The 24,146-nt window shown below is 48.0% G+C and overlaps 1 protein-coding gene across 1 annotated transcript in view; it reads right to left on the reverse strand.

Annotated features, from left to right (window-relative positions):
* The window catches only part of ALDH1A3 (aldehyde dehydrogenase 1 family member A3), a 52,853-nt gene that overhangs the window by 2,001 nt on the left and 26,706 nt on the right, over positions 1-24,146 (reverse strand). Inside the window, exons 7-12 of the mRNA XM_069559182.1 lie at positions 23,836-23,949; positions 21,931-22,033; positions 19,491-19,675; positions 8,902-9,066; positions 7,392-7,549; positions 6,577-6,651 (exon numbers count right to left, since the gene is read on the reverse strand). Coding sequence (XP_069415283.1) covers positions 6,577-6,651; positions 7,392-7,549; positions 8,902-9,066; positions 19,491-19,675; positions 21,931-22,033; positions 23,836-23,949 — 800 coding nt within the window. The remainder of the gene's footprint in view (positions 1-6,576; positions 6,652-7,391; positions 7,550-8,901; positions 9,067-19,490; positions 19,676-21,930; positions 22,034-23,835; positions 23,950-24,146) is intronic.

A 24,146-nucleotide genomic window follows, 5' to 3' on the forward strand; every position in this document is an offset into this window, starting at 1 on the left:
AAAAGTGAGGATTTAATAGAGTCTAAGGGCTGTAAGACCATCAGTAAGTTTAAGTATCGGGATGTGTAACTGAAGGTTAAATGCCAAGTTTTGTGTGTGCATGTGTGTGTGTGCGTGTCTGTGTGATGCTTTTGAAATACTCAGGACTAAGGATCTGCTTTCAGAGGATGAAGAGGATTTAAAACAAAGTGAATTCCCTGGATGGAGGGGAGAGCAGAGAGAGCCTGTGTGGTGAGGGATGGGCGAGCTGAGGAGTAAATGGATAACTTCTGCAGACTTCTGCGGGCAATTTGGAGCTGCTGGAAGAGACAAGAGAGACAGAGGCCTGAAGCTATTGACTGGACTGTGGCCGAAGCATCCGTGAGAGGCAGGGCTAGGAAGGACCTGGAGCTGGTCTTGAAGAGCACAGCTGGGGACCAGCTGTGAGAAGAATGAGGCCTGGGCAGGGACACGGACATTAGCAGAGTGGACACAAGGGAGTCCACGGCCTCTGAGATCATGTTTCTGATATGTGTCCCTTCCTGAAGTCCTGCAGAGCCCAGTCAGGCTCCAGGAATCATGCTTAGGGCCCCTTCCCAGAACTGAAAGGTGGCTTTGGATCAATTTAAAAGTCTCTGCAACCCTTTCTCTGCCATTATGTAAATAAGAATGTGTACCTGTTTAGGAAAAGAGGTAGGTGTTGAGGGGGCTACTGAGGCTCTGCTGCTAGAAACATGCAAGACAGAATCCCATCTCATCCCTTAAACCACTGCTTTTCAAAGTGTGGCTCCCTGACCATCAGATCAGCCTCACCTCAGAACTTGCTAGAAATGTAGAGGTTCAGGCCCCCAGACCTTCTGTGGGAGGCAGAATAATGCCCGCCTCAAGGTGTCGTCATCACAAGTCACTGAAGCTTCGAAAATATCATACGATGAAGGGGAATTGGGGTTACAGACAGAATTAAAATTGGTAGTTAGCTGACTTTAAAATAGGGAGTGTATCCTGAATTATCTGGGTGGACCCAGGGTAATCACAAGGACCCTTGAAGGAGGAAGAGGGAGGCAGAAGAGATTCAGAGGACGGTGAAACTACAGAAGAGCTCAGAGAAATGCAGCACCACTGGCTTTGAAATGAAGGAAGGGGCTGCCAGCCAAGGAATATGGGAGGGAGGCCCTAGAAGGTAGAGAAGGCAAGGAAATAGATTCTTTCCCTAGAGTCTCCAGAAAGGAATGTAGCCCTGCAGACATCTTGATTTTAGCTAAGGGAGAGAATGTCAGATTTTCAGCCTTCAGGACTGTAAGATAATAAATTCATGTTGTTTAAGCCCCAAATTTTGTGATTATTTATTACAGCAGCAATAGAAAATTAATACATCTATTGAACCTAGGAGTGGGACCCAGAAATCTGTGTTTTAACAGCCAGAGGATTAACAAGTCATTGGGTTCTGATGCAGCTCAAGTTGGATAACTACAGCCTTGGATCTATGCAGTCTAGGCCAGTTTTTTGCCTTCACTGAGCCTCAATATTATCATCTGTAAAATGGGAATACCATCACCTCCTTATAGTTAGAATTGATTCAAATAGAACAAATTTGCCTACTAGGTAAAAAGTAAATGGTAGAAAGTAATATTATGATTTTATTGCTAATGTGTCATGGAGATTCTTTAGTAGTGTCCTAAAAACCAAATTCAAGGACCCATGATAATGGGTAAATTATTTTGTAATTCTTTTCTAAACACAACAAAACATAGAAGCCATATACAGAATGTTAAATCCAACCTTTACAGAGCAGAAAACTCCATTAAAAGCCCAAAGGCAAATTATAAACTAGAAAAATTACATTTACAACACTCTGAGAAACAGCGCTATTTACCTTAAAGCACAAAGAACTCTTACAGACGAATTTTTTTAAAAAATGGAAAAATCAACAAAAGATATGAACAGTCAGTCTACAGAAAACAAAATAAAGATTACCAATAGGTGTTCTTACGGTGCTCAATCCCTTATCATTAAAGAAATGCAAACCAAAAGAGTGAGGCACCCATTTTTCCTATGCTGGATACCTGATTTGGGGAATTTCCTCTGAAAACAATTTCCCACAAGTGCATGGGGGTCCTGATGCACAGTCCTGATGCATATAAGAACGTCAGCTGGTTTGAGGCAGCAAAACTCCTTGGAAATAGCACCGAAGTTAGTCATGGGAGCCCACCAATGAAAAAGTCAGCATAGCCAAAGCCCACTCATAATAGCACAAGTTATTTTCCTCTCAAATCATTTGAAAACAGAAAAAAAAAATACATGTTTACATCCATTGTATGCATAGAAAATGTACAAAACCTTAAAATATGATAGATCTGATAGACTGCCGGATAAACTATGAACAGAGGTTCGTGACACTGTACAGGAGACAGGGATCAAGACCATCCCCATGGGAAAGAAAAGCAAAATGGCTGTCTGAGGAGGCCTTACAAAGAGCTGTGAAAAGAACAGAAGCAAAAAGCAAAAGAGAAAAGGAAAGATAAACCCATTTGAATGCAGAGTTCCAAAGAATAGCAAGGAGAGATAAGAAAGCCTTCCTCAGCAATCAATGCAAAGAAATAGAGGAGAACAATAGAATAGGAAAGACTAGAGATCTCTTCAAGAAAATTAGAGATACCAAGGGAATATTTCATGCAAAGATGGGCTCAATAAAGAACAGAAATGGTATGGACCTAACAGAAGCAGAAGATATTAAGAAGAGGTGGCAAGAATACACAGAAGAACTCTATAAGAAAGATTATAATGACCCAGATAACCATGATGGTCTGATCACTCACCTAGAGTTAAACATCTTGGAGTCCAAAGTCAAGTGGACCTTAGGAAGTATCACTATGAACAAAGCTAGTGGAGGTGATGGAATTCCAGCTGAACTATTTCAAATCCTGAAAGATGATGCTGTGAAAGTGCTGCATTCAATATGCCAGCAAATTTGGAAAACTCAGCAGTGGCCACAGGACTGGAACAGGTCAGTTTCATTCCAATCCCAAAGAAAGGCAATGCCAAAGGATGCTCAAACTACCACACTATTGCACTCATCTCTCACGTTAGTAAAGTAATGCTCAAAATTCTCCAAGCCAGGCTTCAGCAATATGTGAACCATGAACTTCCAGATGTTCAAGCTGATTTTAGAAAAGGCAGAGGAACCAGAGATCAGATTGCCAACATCCACTGGATCATCAAAAAAGCAAGAGAGTTCCAGAAAAACATCTATTTCTGCTTTTATTGACTATGCCAAAGCCTTTGACTGTGTGGAGCACAATAAACTGTGGAAAATTCTGAAGGAGATGGGAATACCAGACCACCTGACCTGCCTCTTGAGAAACCTGTATGCAGGACAGGAAGCAACTGTTAGAATTGGACATGGAACAACAGACTGGTTCCAAATAGGAAAATGAGTACATCAAGGCTGTATATTATCACCCTGCTTATTTAACTTCTATGCAGAGTACATCATGAGAAACGCTGGGCTGGAAGAAGCACAAGCTGGAATCAAGATTGCCAGGAGAAATATCAATCACCTCAGATATGCAGATGACACCACCCTTATGGGAGAAAGTGAAGAAGAACTAAAGAGCCTCTTGATGAAAGTGAAAGAGGAGAGTGAAAAAGTTGGCTCAAAGCTCAACATTCAGAAAATGAAGATCATGGCATCCGGTCCCATCACTTCATGGCAGATACATGTGGAAACAGTGGCTGACTTTAGTTTTGGGGGCTCCAAAAATCACTGGAGATGGTGACTGCAGCCATGAAATTAAAAGACACTTACTCTTTGGAAGGAAAGTTATGACCAACCTAGACAGCGTATTAAAAAGCAGAGACATTACTTTGTCAACAAAGGTCCATCTAGTTAAGACTATGGTTTTTCCAGCAGTCATGTATGGATATGAGAGTTGGACTATAAAGAAAGCTGAGTGCAGAATTGATGCTTTTGAACCGTGGTGTTGGAGAAGACTCTTGAGAGTCCCTTGGACTGCAAGGAGATCCAACTAGTCCATCCTAAAGGAGATCAGTCCTGGGCGTTCATTGGAAGGACTGATGTTAAAGCTGAAACTCCAGTATTTTGGCCACCTGATGCGAAGAGCTGACTCATTTGAAAAGACCCTGATGTTGGGAAAGATTGAGGGCAGGAGGAGAAGGGGATGACAGAGGATGAGATGGCTGGATGGCATCACCAACTCAATGGACATGAGTTTGGGTGGACTCTGGGAGTTGGTGATGGACAGGGAGGCCTGGTGTGTTGTGGTTCATGGGGTCGCAGGGAGTTGGACATGACTGAGTGACTGAACTGAACGGAGCATAGTGTGACAGTGTAAAAATTCAAAGTAGTGGATTTGTCAGCTTCATAAGGAAAAGCAAACCAAGTGATGAAACCATGCTGAACCAGCACGTAACCAGTAAGTCAAATACAAAATCACTCCTGTAAGATGAAGTGCGTGAATCACTTAATTCTTATTCCTGCACTCACTGCCCTGCTCAAGTTTTTGTCACTTTTATTTGACCCACTGTGGCATTTTCTAAATGGCTTGTCACCCAGTTTTGACCACCTTGGGGCTCAAGGCCATCCATAAGCCCAGTCTTTCTGCCACTGGACCTCACCGGAACACTGGGGTGCTGGTACTGCTGATTACAGAGTTCACCACTGTGTGCTCAGCACCCAGCATGTGCCCAGGGCATCAAAGGTGCTCAGTAAATATATGCCAGTGAACAAAGAACAAGTGCACGAGAGGAACATAATGGATGATGGAGCAGTGGTTACTTCTAACAAACGGGATTGAGGGTCAAGGGAGGGAAGCCTTGACTTTCGATGTGTCTCCACAGTGTGGATTTTTTTTCCCTTACTGTATTGCAAAGCTAAACAAAGAACTAAGAAAAACAGCCAGGAGGAGGAGAAACTGCAGGCTTTGTTCCCAGATCTGCACAGGGGGAGACGTGAGGGGCCCGTGGGTGGCCAGGAGCCGGGGGACGGGGAAAACCATGGAATCCACCACATGGGGCTCCGCATGGAAAAGGGGAACTTACCACAACGTGCAGACATTAATTAGAGACAACTGGAAGTGGGGACTGGTTTTCGAGCCAGTTTCTGGGCTCCTTGTGGATTATGTCAAAGTACATTGTCAAAAGCTTTGGGAAAAATATATGCCAACGGTCAAAAAAACAGACATCCACAAAAGTCCCCACTGTGGCTAATCAGCAGGGTGATACGTGGACTGGGTGCAGCAGACACCGGGCCTGTCCTGCAGCGGACAGGCAGAACCACGGAGGAGTGGGGAGATGCAGGCCAGGAAAGCAGGGAGTGGACAGAGGGTAGGAGTCAGCTGCCTAGGATCAGGTGGGTCCCACACACCCTTCCTGTAGCTCTGACACCCAAGGATACCTGCTTCGGGGACTGAAGTTTCTGCTGTGGGTGGAGGCTGCACCTAGCCCCTAGAGGAGGCCTTGGTGGGGCTGGCTGAGGCCACAGCGCAGAGGAGACAGATGAGGGGAGCCCAGGGGAGCAAGGCCCTGTGGTGTGCAGGGTTTAAGAGTTCACCCTCAGGGGCTTCCCTGGTGGTTCAGAGATAGAAAGAACCCACCTGTCAAGGCAGGAGGCGTGGGTTGCATCCCTGGTCTGGGAAGATCCCACATGCCGCAGAGCAACCAAGCCCAATGCCACACTATTGAGCCTGTGCTCAGGAACCTTAATTACCAAAGTGCGTGCCCCAGAGCCCCACGCCCAAAGGAAGCCACTGCAGTCAGAAGCCCGCACAGCACAGTGAAGAGTAGCTCCCACCAGCCGCCGCTAGAGAAAAGGCCACACAGCAGTGAAGACCCATCACGGCTAATGAATAAGTGAGTACACCAATTAATGAAAAAGAGGCCAGTCCCAGCTGTGTCACTCACTGGCAGTGTGAACTGGGGAAGGCACAGGACTTCCCTGAGTTTTCTCATCTAAAAACAGGGACAGCAGCAGTACCCACCTCCGATGGACTGCACGAGTGTGTCTGCCTGAAATTTGCCGGCCCTTCATGTGAAGAAATCAGGAGGCGGGGCCTTTTATCTTTGGGCCCGATACAGGAGACCACAGCCTAGGCTGATGGGGCACAGCCTCCCAAAGGGTAAGACAGAAGGGAACCGTGAAGGAGGGCATAGTGTGACAGGCTGAGAGGCTCAGCATGTTGGGTCTGTCCTGAGACCTTACTAGTGGGCAGAAGAGCCACACCCTGACCACGGAGAGTGCCCACCCTCCTTGCCGCAGGCTTCCCCAGCCCTGCCCTGTCTTCATGTGGTGGTTCAAGCACCTGCTGCACAGCTCCATGTGGGCTGGGTGCTGGGGGTCGCTGAGGCTGGGGGTCAGTCCTGGGGCAGGAGGGGGCAGGTGGGGCAGGAGGAGAGGGAGAGAAGACAGGGGGCCAGCCCAGCCCAGAGGGAAAGGACCACCAGCCCGCAGGTACAGCTGAGCCAGACTGGCACACACGAGCATAGGGCAAGGCTCTGGACCAAGCACCCGCCACCACCCTGCAGACCTAGTGAGTCTTCCGTCCGCCCTGCGGACAGGCGTGCAGTGACGGGAACACTTACAGTTCTCTGCCGTTCCCCGACATTTTGAAGCCACCAAACGGAGCCTGTGCATAGATGGCATTGTAGCAATTGATCCTGGAAAGGGAAGAGAGAGACGCTCGTGGTCACCGGGAGAGGACCCGGCCAGCCCTTGAGTGCTGCGGGCACTTGGTGCTGGGTGCAGAGCATTGCCGAAGCCATGGTCTCTGTCCAGGTTTTATACCAGGAAAGCTTTGTTTTCAATCTCTGCCTTCTTGTTCTCACCACCAGAAACTAAAGTTTGAATATCGTGAAGTATAAATCTTCTCACGGGGGTAGGAAGGAAATGACAAGGGGAGAAAAAGACAGGTGAATTTTGCTGAGGGGATAAGAATCAGCTCTGAAATGAGACAGGACTCATTTCAAAGTTCTCCTGCTTCTTGGCCTCCAATTCACACTTATCTTCTAAGATTATCTTTAAAATGAGGATAGTGTCATCAGAGGATGAAAGAGAGACTTTCATCCATACTTTGTGCAAGAACATGCGCTGCTCTTAGAATAAAAAGGGGAGATCCAACGCGGTGGTCAAGAGCACCAGTTTCATCAGAGCTGAATGGCTGGCTCTGAGCTCTGCTCTGCCGTGTGCTGGCTGTGTGACCCTGGGCAAGTCACAGAGTCTCTCTGCGTCTCGAGTCCCTCAGCTGTGAGACAGAGACGATGAAGGTGGTCACGAGGAGGGGGCAACATGCTCAGACGTGTGTGGTGCATAACGAAGGACGGAAAGCTCTCTGCTTACAGAAGGGTAAGGAGACCGGCTGGCCGGCAGCTCGGGGGCTGGGCACTCACGCTCTACTTACCAGATAGTTCCAGACTCTAACGCAGAGGCCAGCTTCAGTGCTTTATCGAGGTTTTTTGTGAACACAGCTGCTGTGAGTCCATATTCAAGACTATTTGCTCTTTTGATCACTTCTTCAATATTTTTGAACTTCAGTATTGGCTGCACTGGTCCAAAAATCTATGATTAATTGGAAGGATGGCAATTAGAGGCTGCAGAGTGAAGCATGTGTGCCCTGAGCAGGCACCTCCTTCACGTATGCTCTTTTCACACACCCAGTGCTCACACCCATGGGAGAGGATGAGTGAAGGACAGCACCCAAGGATTCTTTTTAGCTGTTCGATGGTTGAAATCTGAAGGAAAAGACTGAACTAAACAAAAGTAAAAAATAACTATCAAAATACTATGTTGGGTGGAAACCCTCTCACTGTGGTCAAGGCGTCTAGAGGTCCCAGCCTCAGAGGAGCCTCTGCGTGCTGGGACGCACAGACAACTCTGAAAGTCATCCCTGGGAAGTTACTGTGAAGGGTGTTTGCAGGCGCAGATTGTGGGCCCTGGCCTTTCTGTGTTGTGTGTTCTATCAAGAAGATGCCCTGAAATGTTTCCCTAATAATTCCCAGGGAAGGAACAAGGCTGTGTTTCTCACCATCTGCAACATAGCAAATAAAAGGAAAGAGTTACAGGCTGAACATTCAGAGGTAATTTTGAAAGGAGCCTGTAATGGATTCAGTGTTCAGCGCCACAGCTCAGGAGGACAGTGTCAGCCTGCCAAAACACCTCCCTGGTTCCCAAGGAGCTTCTCTCACGGAGGCTAAACAGCTGTGTCTCATGCCATCACGGTACAGTTAGTAACCCCCCGAAATCCCAAGGAGAGCATGTATAAACAGCTCATACCAGCAAGACTCTGGCAGTGATTCCCTCTTTCACATGCCCCCAAAAGTGCCACAGCCTGAGGTCCAGGCACCTGGGACTCAGGTGGGAACCACTTCCAGCTAGCTTAACCATGGCCCTGAAAGACAGAATTACACTCTTACGGGAGTTACCCTAATTTCCACCACTCCAAGGACGCCCATGATGGACAGCTACTAAGAGACTTCTAGTCAGGACAGGTCTTTGGGATGAACAGTTGCCATTTAGGTTTTGTCTGGGGGAGTGAATGCGGCTTTGGGCCCTGAATCCCTGGCTCAGTTTCTGATAAGAGCACAGGCTGCAATGGCTCTCCACCCCCAGCTAACCTGAGAACACGTCAGAGCACAGAAGAGGGACTGTTGTTCCCAGAGAGGATGAGCAAGGCATGGAAGTGGGGGTTAGGACAAGCTCTACAAAGAGCTCACGGGTCCCGGGCAGGATGACCGCCCAGAGGACTCCAGAGGAGAGGGAAAAGACCACAGAGCAAGGAAAACACTCCCTTCCCAAAGGCTTCGGGGATCCCTTGGCCCTGGAGAAGGCTCTTTTTGAAAGGCCCAGCCCCTTTCCCTGCCCCCAGGGCCCCAGCTCAGCACAGGACATGGTTTTCCTCGCAGCCCCCTGACCTCCTCTTTGGCAATCCGCATGGTGTCTGTAACTTCTGAGAAGACGGTGGGTTTGATGAAGAGCCCCCTGTCTTCCATGGCGGAGCCCCCGCATTCCAGCTTGGCTCCCTCCTTCTTTCCGCTCTCGATCAGATCGAGGATTTTGTCGAACTGCTTCTGGTCAATCTGTAAAACAGAGGGAGATGAGCTTGGCTTCTTTCTGGATGCTGGCTGGCAGTGTATGTGTCCAACAGCCTCCTATGTGGTGGCTGATCTCATTATGTTCTAGCCAAGACAAAATTCATGGACCAGATGTGCCTTGTATGCAAATGTAGCTCCAACGCACAAATCTAGGTTCTCTGGGGCAGGGGAGAGACGGGCTGTTCTCATCCTCTCCAGGTATGAGTGTATTCATCCATCTGACCCCCTCCATGGGTGCTGTGTGCTTAGTCACTCAGTCAAGTCCGGCTGGACTTGCGACCCCCTGGACTGCAACCTGCCAGACGCCCTTGTCCATGGGACTTTCCAGGCAAGAATACTGGAGTGGGTTGCCATTTCCTTCTCCAGGGGATTTTCCCAACCCAGGGATCAAACCCACATTTCCTGTGTCTCCTACGTTGCAGGCGGATTCTCTACCCACTTAGCCCTCAGGGAAGCCATGCTCTTAAGCAAATCCATGGGTGAAACAAAATCTGAAGTAGTCATATTCTTGGTTCTAACTCTCGAATCTTTCTAGGGTTGTCAGATTTAGCAAATAAAACCACAGGATACCCAATTAAATTTGAATTCCTAAAAAAACAGGAAACAATTTTTAAAGTATAAGCAAATCCCGAACAATATTTGGGAGATACTTATGCTAAAAACGTACCCACTGTTTATCTGAACTGGGTTGTTATTGCTTAGTTGCTAAGTTGTGTCTGACTGTTTGTGACGCCATGGATTGCAGCATGCCAGGCTTCCCTGTCCTTCACCATCTCCCGGAGTTTGCTCAAACTCATGTCCATTGAATCGGTGATGCCATCCAACCATCTCACCCTCTGTTGCCCGCTTGTCCTCCTGCCCTCAATCTATCCCAGCATCAGGGTCTTTTCCTATGAGTTGGCTCTTTGCATCAGGTGGCCAAATACTGGAGCTTAAGCTTCAGCATTTGAACTAGTTGCCATGTATTTTATCTGGCAAAACTGGACACTGCTCCTAGGGCACCACAGATCAGAGTGTAACACTTCCTGGAATTCTCCATCCACAGGGCAGAGAAGTGAGAAATAATGCTGACAACCTTACTCATCACCCATGGACACAAAATAGAGGCTCAAGGGGGTAGACAGGCTGCTCCTGGTTGGTGGGGAGCCAGCTCATCAGAAGAGCTCTACTTTCTGCCTCTGTGTTTAAGGGATCTCCTCGGCTGGAGTGTACCCTATAAATATCCAGCTTGTCGATGCTATACTCAACCAGCTGGCAAAGGGCACCTCTCTGGGAGACTTAAGGTGGGAAAGTGCTCTCCCCACTCAAAATGGTCCTTCTTACCAAGTCCATGGGAGCCCTGTTCTTACCATGACTCTGTTGTAAATCCCCTTTCTCTCTGCCTGGGAGAGCCAGAGTTTTGTTAGATAGGTTTGCTGTAGCTGTGACTTTCAAGTAAAAAAGTGGCTCAACTTAAGCAAATTTGAATAAAAAAAATAAGCAAACCTAAGGAGAAAAGGAAAGATATATCTATCTAAATGCAGAGTTCTGAAGAATAGCAAGGAGAGACAAGAAAGCCTTCCTGAGTGATCAATGCAAAAAAACAGAGGGAAACAATAGGATGGGAAAGACCAGAGATCTCTTCAAGAAAATTAGAAATACCAAGGGAACACTTCATGCAAAGATGGGCTCGATAAAGTGCCAGGAGCCATCCCACCCATGACAAGGTCATGTGGAAGAAAACTGTTAAGCAAGGCTTCAGGACTTGAGGGGCTCCATAGACCAGCTTGAGCATCTACCCCAAAACTAGAATCTGTCTGTCTTACTGTTTTGTGCCTTTCACCAACTCTTCTGACATTAACAGGGGTCTATCCCCGATCACCTTTCTCTGGAGAAAATCAACTTAGGGCTCTAGCTAATAAGTCTCCTGGACATGAGAGGAATATTTCAAATCAAATACCCTCTGTTAGCATTCTAGCTTGCTTGGCAGGTTTATCCAGACTCTTGTGGCTACACATGTGATTATTTGCAGCCTCCCAACTGTGAGAGGCACGGGAAGCCTAAAACATAGAGCTCTTCAAAGAGTTAAAAGTTATCAGAGTAGTGCTGGTGTAGGATTTCATTATTGGGCCAATGCTTGTTGCTAAGTTCCCATATCTCTTATCCACTGTGCACCTGGGAGTGCATTAGTTAGCATAGTTGGAATGTAAGAAAAACAAGTATAGCCTTGAATTTAACCACATCAGACCTTTGAGCTAATTGGTTCTTTCCTGTAACTCACTGCACCTTTGCTCTGTGAGAAATATAACTCTGTTTAGCATTTTCTGAGGCTGACATAGATTAGAAATATAAAGAAAAAACATTTTGAGGGAAAATAAGTTTTCTGGTTGAGCAGCCTTTATCAAAAGAGGGTCATAAAATGTTCACAGGCCTCCAAGGCCAGAAGATAATGTACACAACATCATTGGTGGGAAAGGTATGCAGAAAAAATCTTGGTTTCGATAAGGGCAAAACTGCTGGAATGTTTGGGCTGACTCTGTATGACCTTGCATCTTTCATTTCCCTCTATGTACAAGTTAAATTATAAAAGTCCTTTTTGAAAATAAAATAAGGGGCCTCGCTCAAAGAAGCTTGGTCACCCATGTCTCTCTTTTTTTTTTTCTTTCTTTCTCTCTCTTACTCTCTTTTTCAGGCTGATCCCTTGGAGCATAGAGGCTCTCTGCGTTCACTTATCTGCCCAGGTTTCTAAGACCTGAACGGGAAGACGTTCTGCATCTTCACTCCCTCGGGAGACCAGGAGGGCACCTGTGGCCTCTGTGAACAGGGCAAGCCCCTTGTCTCAGGGCTTTATTGGCTTTCTGTGTAAACCAAGGAATATCAGCCTCTTTTTCTCCTGTATTCCTCTCTCATTCATTCATTCATTCGCCAACGCCGTTTCTCCCTCGGGTTCCCCTGGATCCTGTGGGGGCTAGACCCTGGCAATAAACGACAGAAATGGTATGGACCTAACAGAACCAGAAGATATTAAGAAGAGGTGGCAAGAATACACAGGACAACTGTACAAAAAAATATCTTCATGACCCAGATAATCACGATGGTGTGATCACTCACCTAGAGCCAGACATCCTGGAGTGTGAAGCCAAGTGGGCCTTAGAAAGCATCACTATAAACAAAGCTAGTGGAGGTGATGGAATTCCAGTTGAGCTATTTCAAATCCTAAAAGACGATGCAGTGAAAGTGCTACACTCAATATGCCAGTAAATTTGGAAAACTCAGCAGTGGCCACAGGACTGGAAAAGGTCAGTTTTCTTTCAGTCGCAAAGAATGTTCAAACTACCTCACAACTGCACTCATCTCACATGCTAGAAAAGCAATACTCAAATTCTCCAAGTGAGACTTCTACAGTATCTGAACTGAGAACTTCCAGGTGTTCAAGCTGGATTTAGAAAAAGCAGAGGAATGAAAGATCAAATTGCCAACATCTGGATCATCGAAAACACAAAAGAATTCAAAAACACACCTACTTCTGCCTCATTGACTACTCTAAAGCCTTTACCTGTTTGTATCACAACAAACTGTGGAAAATTCTTCAAGAGATGGGACTACCACACCACCTTACCTGCCTTCTGAGTAACCTGTATGCAGTTCAAGAAGTCACAGTTAGAACCTGACATGGAACAATGGGTTGCTTCCAAACTGGGAAAGGAATACATCAAGGCTGTATATTGCCACCCTGCTTATTTACTTCTATCCTAAGTACATTATGTGAAATGCTGAGCTGGATAGAGCACAAGCTGGAATCAAGATTGCCAGGAGAAATATCAATAACCTCAGATATGCAGGTGACACCACCCTTATGGCACAAAGTGAAGAGGAACTAAAGAGCTTCTTGATGAAAGTGAAAGAAGAGAGGAAAAAACTGGCTTAAAACTCAACATTCAAAAAACTAAGATCATGGCATCCGGTCCCATCACTTCAGGGCAAATAATAGGAAACAATAGAAACAGTGACAGACTATTTTCTTGGGTTCTGAAATCACTGCAGATGGGTGACTGCAGCCATGAAAATAAAAGACACTTGCTCCTTAGAAGAAAAGCTATGACAAACCCAGGATACATATTAAAAAGCAGAGACACTATTTTACAACAAAGATCTATCTAGTCAAAGCTATGGTTTTTCCAGTAGTCACATATGAATGTGAGAGTTGGACCATAAAGAGAGCTGAGCACCAAAAAATTGATGCTTTTGAACTGTGGTGTTGGAGAAGACTCTTGAGAGTCCCTTGGACTGCAAGGAGATCAAACCAGCCAATCCTAAAGGAAACTGGTCCTGAATATTCATTGGAAGGACTGATGCTGAAGTTGAAACTCCAATACTATGGCCACCTGATTTGAAGAACTCACTCATTGGAAAAGACCCTGATGTTTGGAAAGACTGAAGGTAGGAGAGAAGGGGATGACAGAGGATAAGATGGTTGGATGGCATCACCGACTTGATGGACATGAGTTTGACCAAGCCCTGGGAGTTGGTGATGAACAGGGAGGCCTGATGTGCTCCAGTCCATGGGGTCACAAAGAGTTGGACACGACTGAGCAACAATGCAAAGAAATAGAGGAAAACAACAGAATGGGAAAGACTAGAGATCTCTTCAAGAAAATTAGAGATACCAAGGGAACATTTCATGCAAAGATGGGCTTGATAAAGGACAGAAATGGTATGGACCTAACAGAAGCAGAAGATATTAAGAAAGGTGGCAAGAATACACAGGACAACTGTACAAAAAAGATCTTCACCACCAAGATAATCATAATGGTGTGATCACTCACCAAGAGCCAGACATCCTGGAATGTGAAGTCAAGTGGGCCTTAGAAAGCATCACTATGAACAAAGCTAGTGGAGGTGATGGAATTCCAGTTGAGCTATTTCAAATCCTGGAAGATGATGCTGTGAAAGTGCTGCATTCAATATGCCAGCAAATTTGGAAAACTCAGCAGTGGCCACAGGACTGGAACAGGTCAGTTTTCATTCTAATCCCAAAGAAAGGCAATGCCAAAGAATTCTGGAACTACTGCACAATTGCACTCATCTCACATGCTAGTAAAGTAATGCTCAAGATTCTCCAAGCCAGGCTTCAGCAATACATGAACCATGAACTTCCTGACGTTCAAGCTGGTTTTAGAAAAGTCAGAGGAAGCAGAGATCAAATTGCCAATATCTGTTGGATCATCGAAAAAGCACGAGAATTCCAGAAAAACATCTGTTTCTGCTTTATTGAGTATGCCAAAGCCTTTGACTGTGTGGATCACAATAAACTGTGGAAAATTCTGAAACAGATGGGAATACCAGACCACCTGACCTGCCTCTTGAGAAACCTATACACAGGTAAGGAAACAACAGTTAGAACTGGACATGGAACAACAAACTGGTTCCAAATAGGAAAAGGAGTATGTCAAGGCTATATATTGTCACCCTGCTTATTTAACTTCTATGCAGAGTACATTATGAGAAACACTGGGCTGGAAGAAGCACAAGCTGGAATCAAGATTGCTGGGAGAAATATCAATAACCTCAGATATGCAGATGACACTACCCTTATGGCAGAAAGTGAAGAGGAGCTAAAAAGCCTCTTGATGAAAGTGAAAGAGGAGAGTGAAAAAGTTGGCTTAAAGCTCAACATTCAGAAAATGAAGATTATGGCATCTGGTCCCATCACTTCATGGGAAGTAGATGGGGAAACAGTAGAAACAGTGTCAGACTTTATTTTTGGGGGCTCCAAAATCACTGCAGATGGTGATTGCAGCCGTGAAATTAAAAGATGCTTACTCCTTGGAAGGAAAGTTATGACCAACCTAGATAGCATATTGAAGAGCAGAGACATTACTTTGCCAACAAAAGTCCATCTAGTCAAGGCTATGGTTTTTCCAGTGTTCATATATGGATATGTGAGTTGGACTGTGAAGAAAGCTGAGTGCTGAAGAATTGATGCTTTTGAACTGTGGTATTGGAGAGTCCCTTGGACTGCAAGGAGATCCAACCAGTCCATTCTGAAGTAGATCCGTCCTGGGTGTTCTCTGGAAGGAATGATGCTAAAGCTGAAACTCCAGTACTTTGGCCACCTCATGCCAAGAGTTGACTCATTAGAAAACACTCTGATGCTGGGAGGGATTGGGGACAGGAGGAGAAGGGGACGACAGAGGATGAGATGGCTGGATGGCATCACCGACTCAATGGACGTTGAGTTTGAGTGAACTCTGGGAGTTGGTGATGGACAGGGAGGCCTGGCGTGCTGCAGTTCATGGGACACAACTGAGCGACCGAACTGAACTGAACTGAACTGAGTGACTGAATTGAACTGAATGGTTCATCTGGATGACTCTGTCCCTGAGGCACAGGCTGACTTCTTTGAAAGAGTGGGCATGCAAGCCCCTTTCTAACCATCTGATGAAATGTGGATTCAGTGTTAAAATACCAACATGATCCATACCTCACACTTTGTACTAGGATAGATTCCAAATAGATCAAAGACTTAATCATGAAATGTGAAGTCATAAAAAGTTTTCAGATTCTCTCAGGTGGGAGAATGCCTTGGTAAAACAGGAGTGCTGATGGCCTTTCTATGACTTGAAATGCAGAAACCAAGAAGAAAAGATTGATAATTTTGAGTAAGTAAAAAAAGAAGGCAAAAGCATCATAAGCAAAGTCAAAGGGCAAAACAACAAACTGGAAAAAACTGAGAAGTCACATAATAGATAAAGCTAATGTCTCTAGGATGTAAAGAGTTCTTATAAGTGACAAAAATGATCAGCAGTACAAGCGAAAAATATGCAAAGCACACACACGGTTGATAAAAAAGGAAACATAAATGACCTTTAAACATAATACTAATATGTTCCTCTCTACTCATTATAAGAGATATGCTATGCTGTGTGCTGTGCTGCTGGGCTGTGCTTAGCTGCTCAGTCGGGTCCGACTCTTTGAGACACCATAAACTGTAGCCCACCAGGCTCCTCTGTCCATGGACTTTCTCCAGGCAAGAATACTGGAGTGGGTTGCCATGCCCTCCTCCAGGGGATCTTCCCACCCCAGGGATCGAACCTAGGTGTCCCGCATTGCAGGCAAGTTCTTTACCAGCTGAGCTACCCGGGAAGCCCATAAGAGATATATGTACATTGAAAACAAACGAGATATCATTTTTAACTATCAGATGGGCAAAACGCCATACATATTCTGTTAGTAAGGCTGGAGAAATAGGCAGGCTCATACAAGGTTGGTGGGAGCATGAATCGGTTCACCCTTTTCAAAGGTAAATTGGCGATGCTTAGAGAAATTACAAATGTGCTCTCACTCGGAAATCCCACTTGGGCAATGCGTCCTGTGGATTTCCTTGCACATGTGTAGAATGACATATTCTGTGGCACTGTATGTGATTGCACACACCCACATACTTATCAGTACATGTTTCTAAAATTCTGTTGGATTCATACAGCAGAATTCTATGTACTTATAGAAAGAAACAAGGCAGGTTCCCATGGTTTGGTATGGTACAGAAGGCTCTTCAAGTTTCTTGTTAGGCGGTAGAAACCAAGGTGCAAAACAGTATTGTGTACAGGTATCTGGGGTAAAATAAATAAATAAAATAAATTCTGGGAGACCAGAATTCATATTACATTCTTGTATACATACTCAATTTTGCTTGTATATACAAAAATTCTGGAGACTTTTTACCTAAGAACTAAGTACACAGGATACCCATGGAGGGAAGAGTAATAACCATGTCTATGAATGAATGGAGGGGAGCTTTCTCACTATTGACCTTTATATGTATTTTGGCTTTTGACCATGTGTTTATATATGCGTGCTCAGTTGCTCAGCTGTGTCTGACTCTTTGCGACCCCATGGACTGTGACTTGCCAGGCTCCTCTGTCCATGGGACTTTCCAGGCAAGAATACTGGAGTGGGTTGCCATTTCTTCCTCCAGGGGATCTTCCTGACCCAGGGATCAAATCCATCTTTCCTATGTCTCTTGCACTGACAGGGAGATTCCCTTCCACTCCGCCACCTGGTAAGCCCCTCATGTGTATGTACTGCCATCTCACAAAGTAATTCAAATTACAATGGGCCTGGTAATCTGATAATTTCTCTCTGGGTGAACCAAGTCTTGGGTTAAAAGCCAGGATTGCTTTCTCCTCCTCTTTGGAGACCAAGAGATTTGTGGGGCTTCAACAAACTACAGAGCTTCAGTGGCTGCTGACCATGTTCTACCTCCAAGACCATCTATCCTTCAGCCAGCACTGGGTCTCCATGGAAACTCTACCCATCCAGATTTGACTCTCCCTGGTGAGTCTGTGTGAATATGTTGTTTAAATCTAATAATCCTCCATGAATGTCAGCTGCTGCCTCACAGTGCAGGAGAAGAACCTGCTACGAAGTGAGGGCTGTGCCAGAGCACCACACCAGAGACAGAGAAGCAGGGCCCAAGAGTAGCCAAGGCAGCGAGGAGCTCTGCTGAGAGGAGAGGGTGGAGAGGACTTGGGACCCTGCCCTGCACGAGGTGGCCTGTGTGAGTCCATGCATCTCTTTGCTCAGTTGCCAAAGAAACCTGAATAATTTTGGAGCTGCCTGTAGTGGACCCTGAGCTGGTCAGCTAGTTGTTTTACTGGTATGAGATAGACAGAACTATTTAGACAGCTGTAAATGCTCTCAAAGTAAAATCTTATTAACGTAGATGAAAAAGCACTTTGGGAGGGGAAAAAAAAAAAACAAAACCAAAACTCAACAGCATCCCTAAATAATATGCTGAAGTTAGATGGCTTAAGGGAGTTTTCAAAAGGACTTTCAACAGCAGCATCAAAAGCACTGATGAAATCAACACCACTCCGCTCTCTTGGAAGAGGTTTCTATATCTGGCTTCAGAAGTCAAGCCTGAAACCTTGGAAAGAGACTTACGAATAATGATGGGGTAAAAGGGATTCCTTAGGACGGATCAGCTCACATATTTCCCACAGATTCTGGATTAGCTTCACAATCACAGCAGATTCAATAATGACTTGTGGCCACGTCTGTACGCAGACCTGAAATCCAACCAAGGACTCTGGACTTTGTCTCACTGGCCACTACTAGGATGGGGGTTGAGGCCTGACAGGAAGCGGAATGTTGGCCACAAGTAGAGATATTTCTCTCCACCAGGGTCACGTGGCACCAGAGCTACAGCATGTGGGCTGGGCCAAGGCAGAGGTGGGCGCCGGGGCCAGACATACACCTTTTCCACGTGGTCACCCCCACTCCCCCGCCAAGGCGTCCCCCCAAGGATGGTCAAGCAAGACCTAACTGATGTGGCTTGAAGTCATGTATATTCACTTCTACCTAGCTTAGGTGCCTGCCTTTTAATGCCTCTCCCCTTAAAGAATAAAAACTTATTAGATGCCTTGAAATTTCCTTAATATTCATCAGTAGCTCTGTCTTCCAGATGAGGAAACTGAGGTTTGGAAGGAGCTTGTGGTTTTCACAAAATTCCAGAGCCAAACTTGTCCTCAGTTGCATGGCTTCCCATGGAAACACATGGGGCCAAGGCACTGGGTGAGTAGCTAGCTCCTGGGACAGACGCAAATGGGTGAGTCCTGACATGTGATTTGAAATTTCCTGGCTGGAGCAGGACTTTGGCTACAAGCAAAGCGGGTTACTGTTGAGCTCCATTTCAATAATTCATGGGATGGTTTGGCTGTCCTCTTTTAAATATTTATCCGTCTGCTGCCCTGCACAATTAGAAAGTGATACAGGATGTGCCCTCTTACTGAGGTTATTAAACCTTGGGGTTATGATCATTTCCATCCTGTTGTTAGCTTCACAAACCAGGCTGCTAGAGACATGTTCCTGCTGTTCAGAGATGTATCCCAATCCTCTGAGCCCTTTCTACTGAGATTCTGATGGTCATCTCATCCTGTAAATCCCATAGGTTCGGAGACCGCTAGCCTCTGACTCCAGGTGCCACTTCCACCTGCACTCTGCTGCCTTTCAGCCCGGCTTCCAACTCACTTCTGCAGAGAGGCTAGCCAAGCAAGCAGCCTCTGCCTGTGGCTCTCTCCTGGGGACACTGCGGCTCAGAGAAGAGGTGCCTCTGGCTGGAGGGTGCAGGCACACGGGCTTGTGAACCGGGAATGCCTCTCTTCTGCCAAGGCCCAGAGCTCAGTATTATCTGCCGTGAAGAGTTGACTGTCTGTGTGTCCACTCTGATTTTATAACCTTACCAAGGCCTGACGGGACTGAACTGTCAGTCAGCACTGGAACAACAGCCCTCAGTGGGCAGGCAAGCGGGTAAGGGAGCCCTTGCTTCAAGAGGGACCCTGAAGCCAGGGAGCAGCAGAGCTGTGCAGGGCTGGAAGCCTGTTTGCTTAACGCCTCAACATGCACTTGGGACGTGACGCCTCAGTTACCTGGGGCCCCTGTTCGGTCCTGACGTCAAAGGGGTCTCCAACCGGCCGCTTCTTGGCATACTCCACGCTCTGCCTGACAAACTCCTCGTAGACCTGCTCCTCCACGAACACCCTGGAGGCGGCCGTGCAGCACTGGCCTTGGTTGAAGAACACTCCCTGATGGGCGCACGCCACTGCCAAGCTCACTGCAGGGAGGGGCGGCGGGGAGAGGAAGCGATTAAGTCGTTAGGGCCTGACGGGCGACAGCTGCAGCTCTAATTGCCCACACGGGAAAACAGGCCTCGGGATGGCTGCGGTGCAGAAATTAATTTTGCTCAGCGTTTCCCAAAAGCGGAGGATGGGAAAGGGGGTTTTCGGGTCCACGGAATTCCGGGTTAAATAGGTCCCTGACTGCTGGATGTCTCAGCATCTTTACTGTGCTAATGAGCACGGAGACTGTTCATATCCCCATCTCCCTTGCCCACGGATCCCTCCCCTTCCTTTTCTGGGGAGTGGTGGTCTATAAAATAACCGTTTGTAAGTATTGATGTTGACCAGTTGGTGAGAACTTTTCAAGGGGCCGAAATTTTCCACCTTGAGTGACAAGGGGGAGCTTATGAAAGGAACACAACACTATGTGTGACTTAAAAGGGTTTTAAAACATGTGTTGATTCTGCCTGATGCAGGCTGGATCTGCAATGTAGAGAGCTACACCAAAATAAAACCAGGCACTCAGACTGAACTAGCCGGGTGCTCAGGGAGAGAGGCCACTGACATTCGCTGAGGGGCTTCTACACCCCACCTGCCTGTGCCCCAACTCCAGGGCAGCTTCCCTTTGCATAAAGCAAGAGCCAGGCCCCTCTGGACGTGGGCGGAGGGTCCACATCAGCCAGCTTTGCTCTCCGGGCAGCTCTGAGGAAGGCCGCTCTGGGCTTCAAGAGCCATCGTTACCCAGCAAGGGCTTCTGTGTCAGTCACTGTGAGAGCAGGACAGCGTCACAAGGTTCTGTCTCTGCCTGCACCCCACCTTCTCCTAGGCAGCTTCAAACTACCCCTGCTCCAAAACAGCTCATTTACTTACTGACAGCACCCAGAGGCGGGCAGCTGCAGTGCTGGGAGATAGTGGCATGTTACTGTTACATAGCTGGGATGCCAGCTATGCCAGGATTGAATTTGTGGACAGGCACTGCCCAGCTGAGGAATAGGAGATGGGTGTTTATGACCCTTGTCAAGCCAACACTCAGACAGGAGTCTGTTTCTGCTGCAGGCTTCCCGGTTGCGAGGGAAGAGAGCATGCTGACGGACAGAAGGGCCTGGGGTCACAGGAGGGCTCAACAGGAGTCCTGCTCTCTGAGACTGGAGCTTCAAGCCCCACATGTGGGTCACGGTGGAGGGGCACCCAGGACTGCCCCACATGGCTGCACAGACCATTAGCAACACTGGTCCTACTTCCCGCAGGAAAGCAGCAACCCAGGCGAAAACGAGCAGTCCGGCTTCACACCCAGCTCCCCTTCCCTCGGGGGCGCTTGAGTCCTCGCCCAGTCCTCTCCCCCGCCGGGAGCCTGCTGCGAGGAGAACTGCTACCAGTGATCTACACCTGGGCCAGAAGCGATGCTAGGGTCACTTCTTGGGGAAATGTGCAATTCCAACCGTATCTGACCATGGACCGGGAGGCTTCGGACTGCTTGAAAGGCATCCCAGGCACCAGTGGGCAGGCGGGGAGGTGCTCACCAAGGCAAAGGCGTTTTAGTGTCCTTGGGAAATCACACCTTGGGCAGCTGACCCTGCCAGCAGGTCAGCCACGGCCCAATGTGGCCCTTTCTTCCCTCTTCTGGACACGGCAACCCAGAATAGTGCTTACTTTAATGTTGTATCAGGAGACACAAGCTGCTAGACAGGCAGGCTTTCCCAGGGAAGAGGCAGTCAGTCAAGGGAAATACATTGCCCAAGCCCGCAGGATACTCCTGAGGGCCCCTGCCTCCGGCCTCTGATTTGCCAGGTTGAGACAAAGAAGAGAGGAAGACCTCAAGTCCTCGAGAGCTGGCAAGCGGCGCAGGGGGCACTGGGCTGGAGGGCAGAGTGATGAATGCCTGGGGGGGTACCCGTCCCGGCCTCCTGGCCTCCCCCCACCCCACACAGGGGCTCTGAAGAAGACCCAGACCCGCTGGTCATGGCCCCAGCTCTGCATGGACAGGGAAGGAAAACAGCCTCGAAGGGCAGAAACAGGCGGCCCTTGTGGCTACACATAAAACCTGCCCTCCTCCAGGGCGGCTTCCCAGCAGTGAAGCTGGCCTTCGGGTCTCCATCTGCCTGTTATTACGGTGCGACGACCCGAGGTGGAGAAACATCCCCGCGACGCGTGTTCCTGTTTCCCGCAACGGGTTCTGGCTCAGGCAAGGAAGCGAGGAGAAAGCTGTGGGCCGAGTGAAGCCGCTGCGACTCCGGGAAGCGGGGAGACTCACGGTCGGCATCAGCACACACGATGCAGGGGTTTTTCCCGCCGAGCTCCAGCGTCACCCTCTTCAGGTTGCTGTGGGAGGCCGCCTCCTTAACCAGCTTCCCAACCTTCGGGGTAAAAACCAGACAGAAGCAGCCTCGGACAGAGCCGAAGCGGCAGGACGAACTGAGCAGGCCCTGGGCTCTCGCAGCGTGTCCTCCTGGACCCGATCGTGACCCGGCTGGAATCCCGGCTCTGAGCGGCTCCCCGCAGGGGTGGGCCGGAGCCTCGCAGGCCCGTGGCTCGCCCACGGCCACCCACGGCGAGCGGCGGAGCTGACCTCGCCTGCCGCCTACCGCCAGCAGCAGCCGGTCTCGCCCGAGGGACCGAGGGGTGGCCGCTCTGCGCGGTCCTTTGGTCTGATCTGAGGGACCTCCAAGGGCTAGAGAAACGGGGGACCTGATCTGCAGGGTGGGAAGGTGCCCATCCTCTGGAAAGGCACCCCACGACCGAGGGCCCCGGGGGCAGGGAGAGAACGGCTTCTCCGTGAAGTAAGCGTGGTAACTCTGCAAGCTGTGCCACCCTAGTTCCCCTGCGTGCCCGTCACCCCTACACCACTGCAGGGGGGCCTGGCTCAGCAGCGCCTCGTCCTGGGGCCACCAGCTCAGGACCGGCAGACTCAGAGACCAGGGGGCACGCGGGCCTCGGGCCAGACGGCCAGCAGGGGGCGGAGCTGGGCTCCCAGGGCGGAGGGGAGGGTGCCGGCATGAAGCAGGGCACTCAGAGCCGGTGCGCCGGGACAACCCAGATGGCCCGACGGGCGGCCCCATGGTCCCAAGAGAGGGCAGCGGGGGCAGGGACGCGCCCCCTGTCACGGAGAAGACGGGAGACCTGGGAGCCACTGCGGGGGGCCCCCCTCTGCCCCCACCCCTCTGTCCCCATCTTGAGGGTCCTGTCCTCCAGCTGCAGAAGAGGGGCTGAGGACCCCTGCTGAACGAAACTAGGAGAGACAGGAATGCTTACTGCCTGGGAGATTTTACCCATCTATTTCTTAAGTACAGAAGCGCTTTCTCGTTAGAAATAATTCCACATATAGATGCATATAAATTAAAGGGGAAAGATTTTATCTCCCTTCATCTGTTAATGCCCCAGGACCTACCGAGGAGGCCACAGTAAGAATTTCTTGGCAGTCTTTCCAGGCAATTTCTATTTCTCTACACACACCTTTATATATATAGTTGTGTTAGTCACTCAGTCGTGTCTGACTGTTTGTGACCCATGGACTATAGCCTTACCAGGCTCCTCTGTCCATGGAACTCTGCAGGCAAGAATAGTGGAGTGGGTTGCTGTTTCCTTCTCCAATACATATATATATATGTGTGTGTATATATACGTATGTATGTGTATATATGTATATGTGGTATATACTTTCCTGTAGTTTACTATTTGTGTGTGTGCTTTAGCAGTAGATCATGGCCCAGCTTTCCTTATTGTAATGGCTATAAAACATCATATAGTATAGATATAAAATAATGCAAAGTATGTCCTTGAATGCTCATGAAAATAGTAGTTGCTAAGCAACTACTTCCAAATGGACTTTCTGAATCAAAAGTTGACACTTTCAAATGTGTGATCAGTACTACAATATTGCCAGTCACCCTAGGCTTATTTTTTTTAAGCTTGGTTATGCAGTTTATCCTATGGCTATTACACATTTTTATCTTATCTAACAGTATTTTCTTCTGAGGCTTCTGAATAATTGAATTAGACATTTATTTAGTTTGGAAACTGGATCAGTAACTTTCTTGTTTTTACTATTGCTATGTACTAAAGTGGGGTCAGATTTAGCACAGGGACGCATCACAGTTTAGCCTCTAAAGGAAAAATTCCCAGTGACAGGTGCTGGCCCCCTGGGCCGGTAAGGAGTTACCTCTGTGGACCCAGTGAAGGCTATCTTGTTGATCTGAGGGTGAGAAGAAATTGCTGCTCCCACTGTGGGCCCAAATCCCGGTACGATGTTCACCACGCCTGGAGGGAATCCCACCTGGAAGGAAATCAAGACGGTGGTCGGAAGAGGAGGTTGGGAGAGCCACGGCTGGGCAAGGTCCCTGAGCGGAGTGGCAGCCTCACCTGGAAGCTTGGGCTCGGGTCCGATAACCTCTCCAGGGCCAGACCCAGTCAGCCAGCGAGTGGGTGGGATGGGGTGAGGCCTATACATCTCTCCCAGGTGGCCTGCCTACC

This window comes from Ovis canadensis, chromosome 18, assembly GCF_042477335.2.
Source record: "Ovis canadensis isolate MfBH-ARS-UI-01 breed Bighorn chromosome 18, ARS-UI_OviCan_v2, whole genome shotgun sequence".
Lineage (NCBI taxonomy): Eukaryota > Metazoa > Chordata > Mammalia > Artiodactyla > Bovidae > Ovis > Ovis canadensis.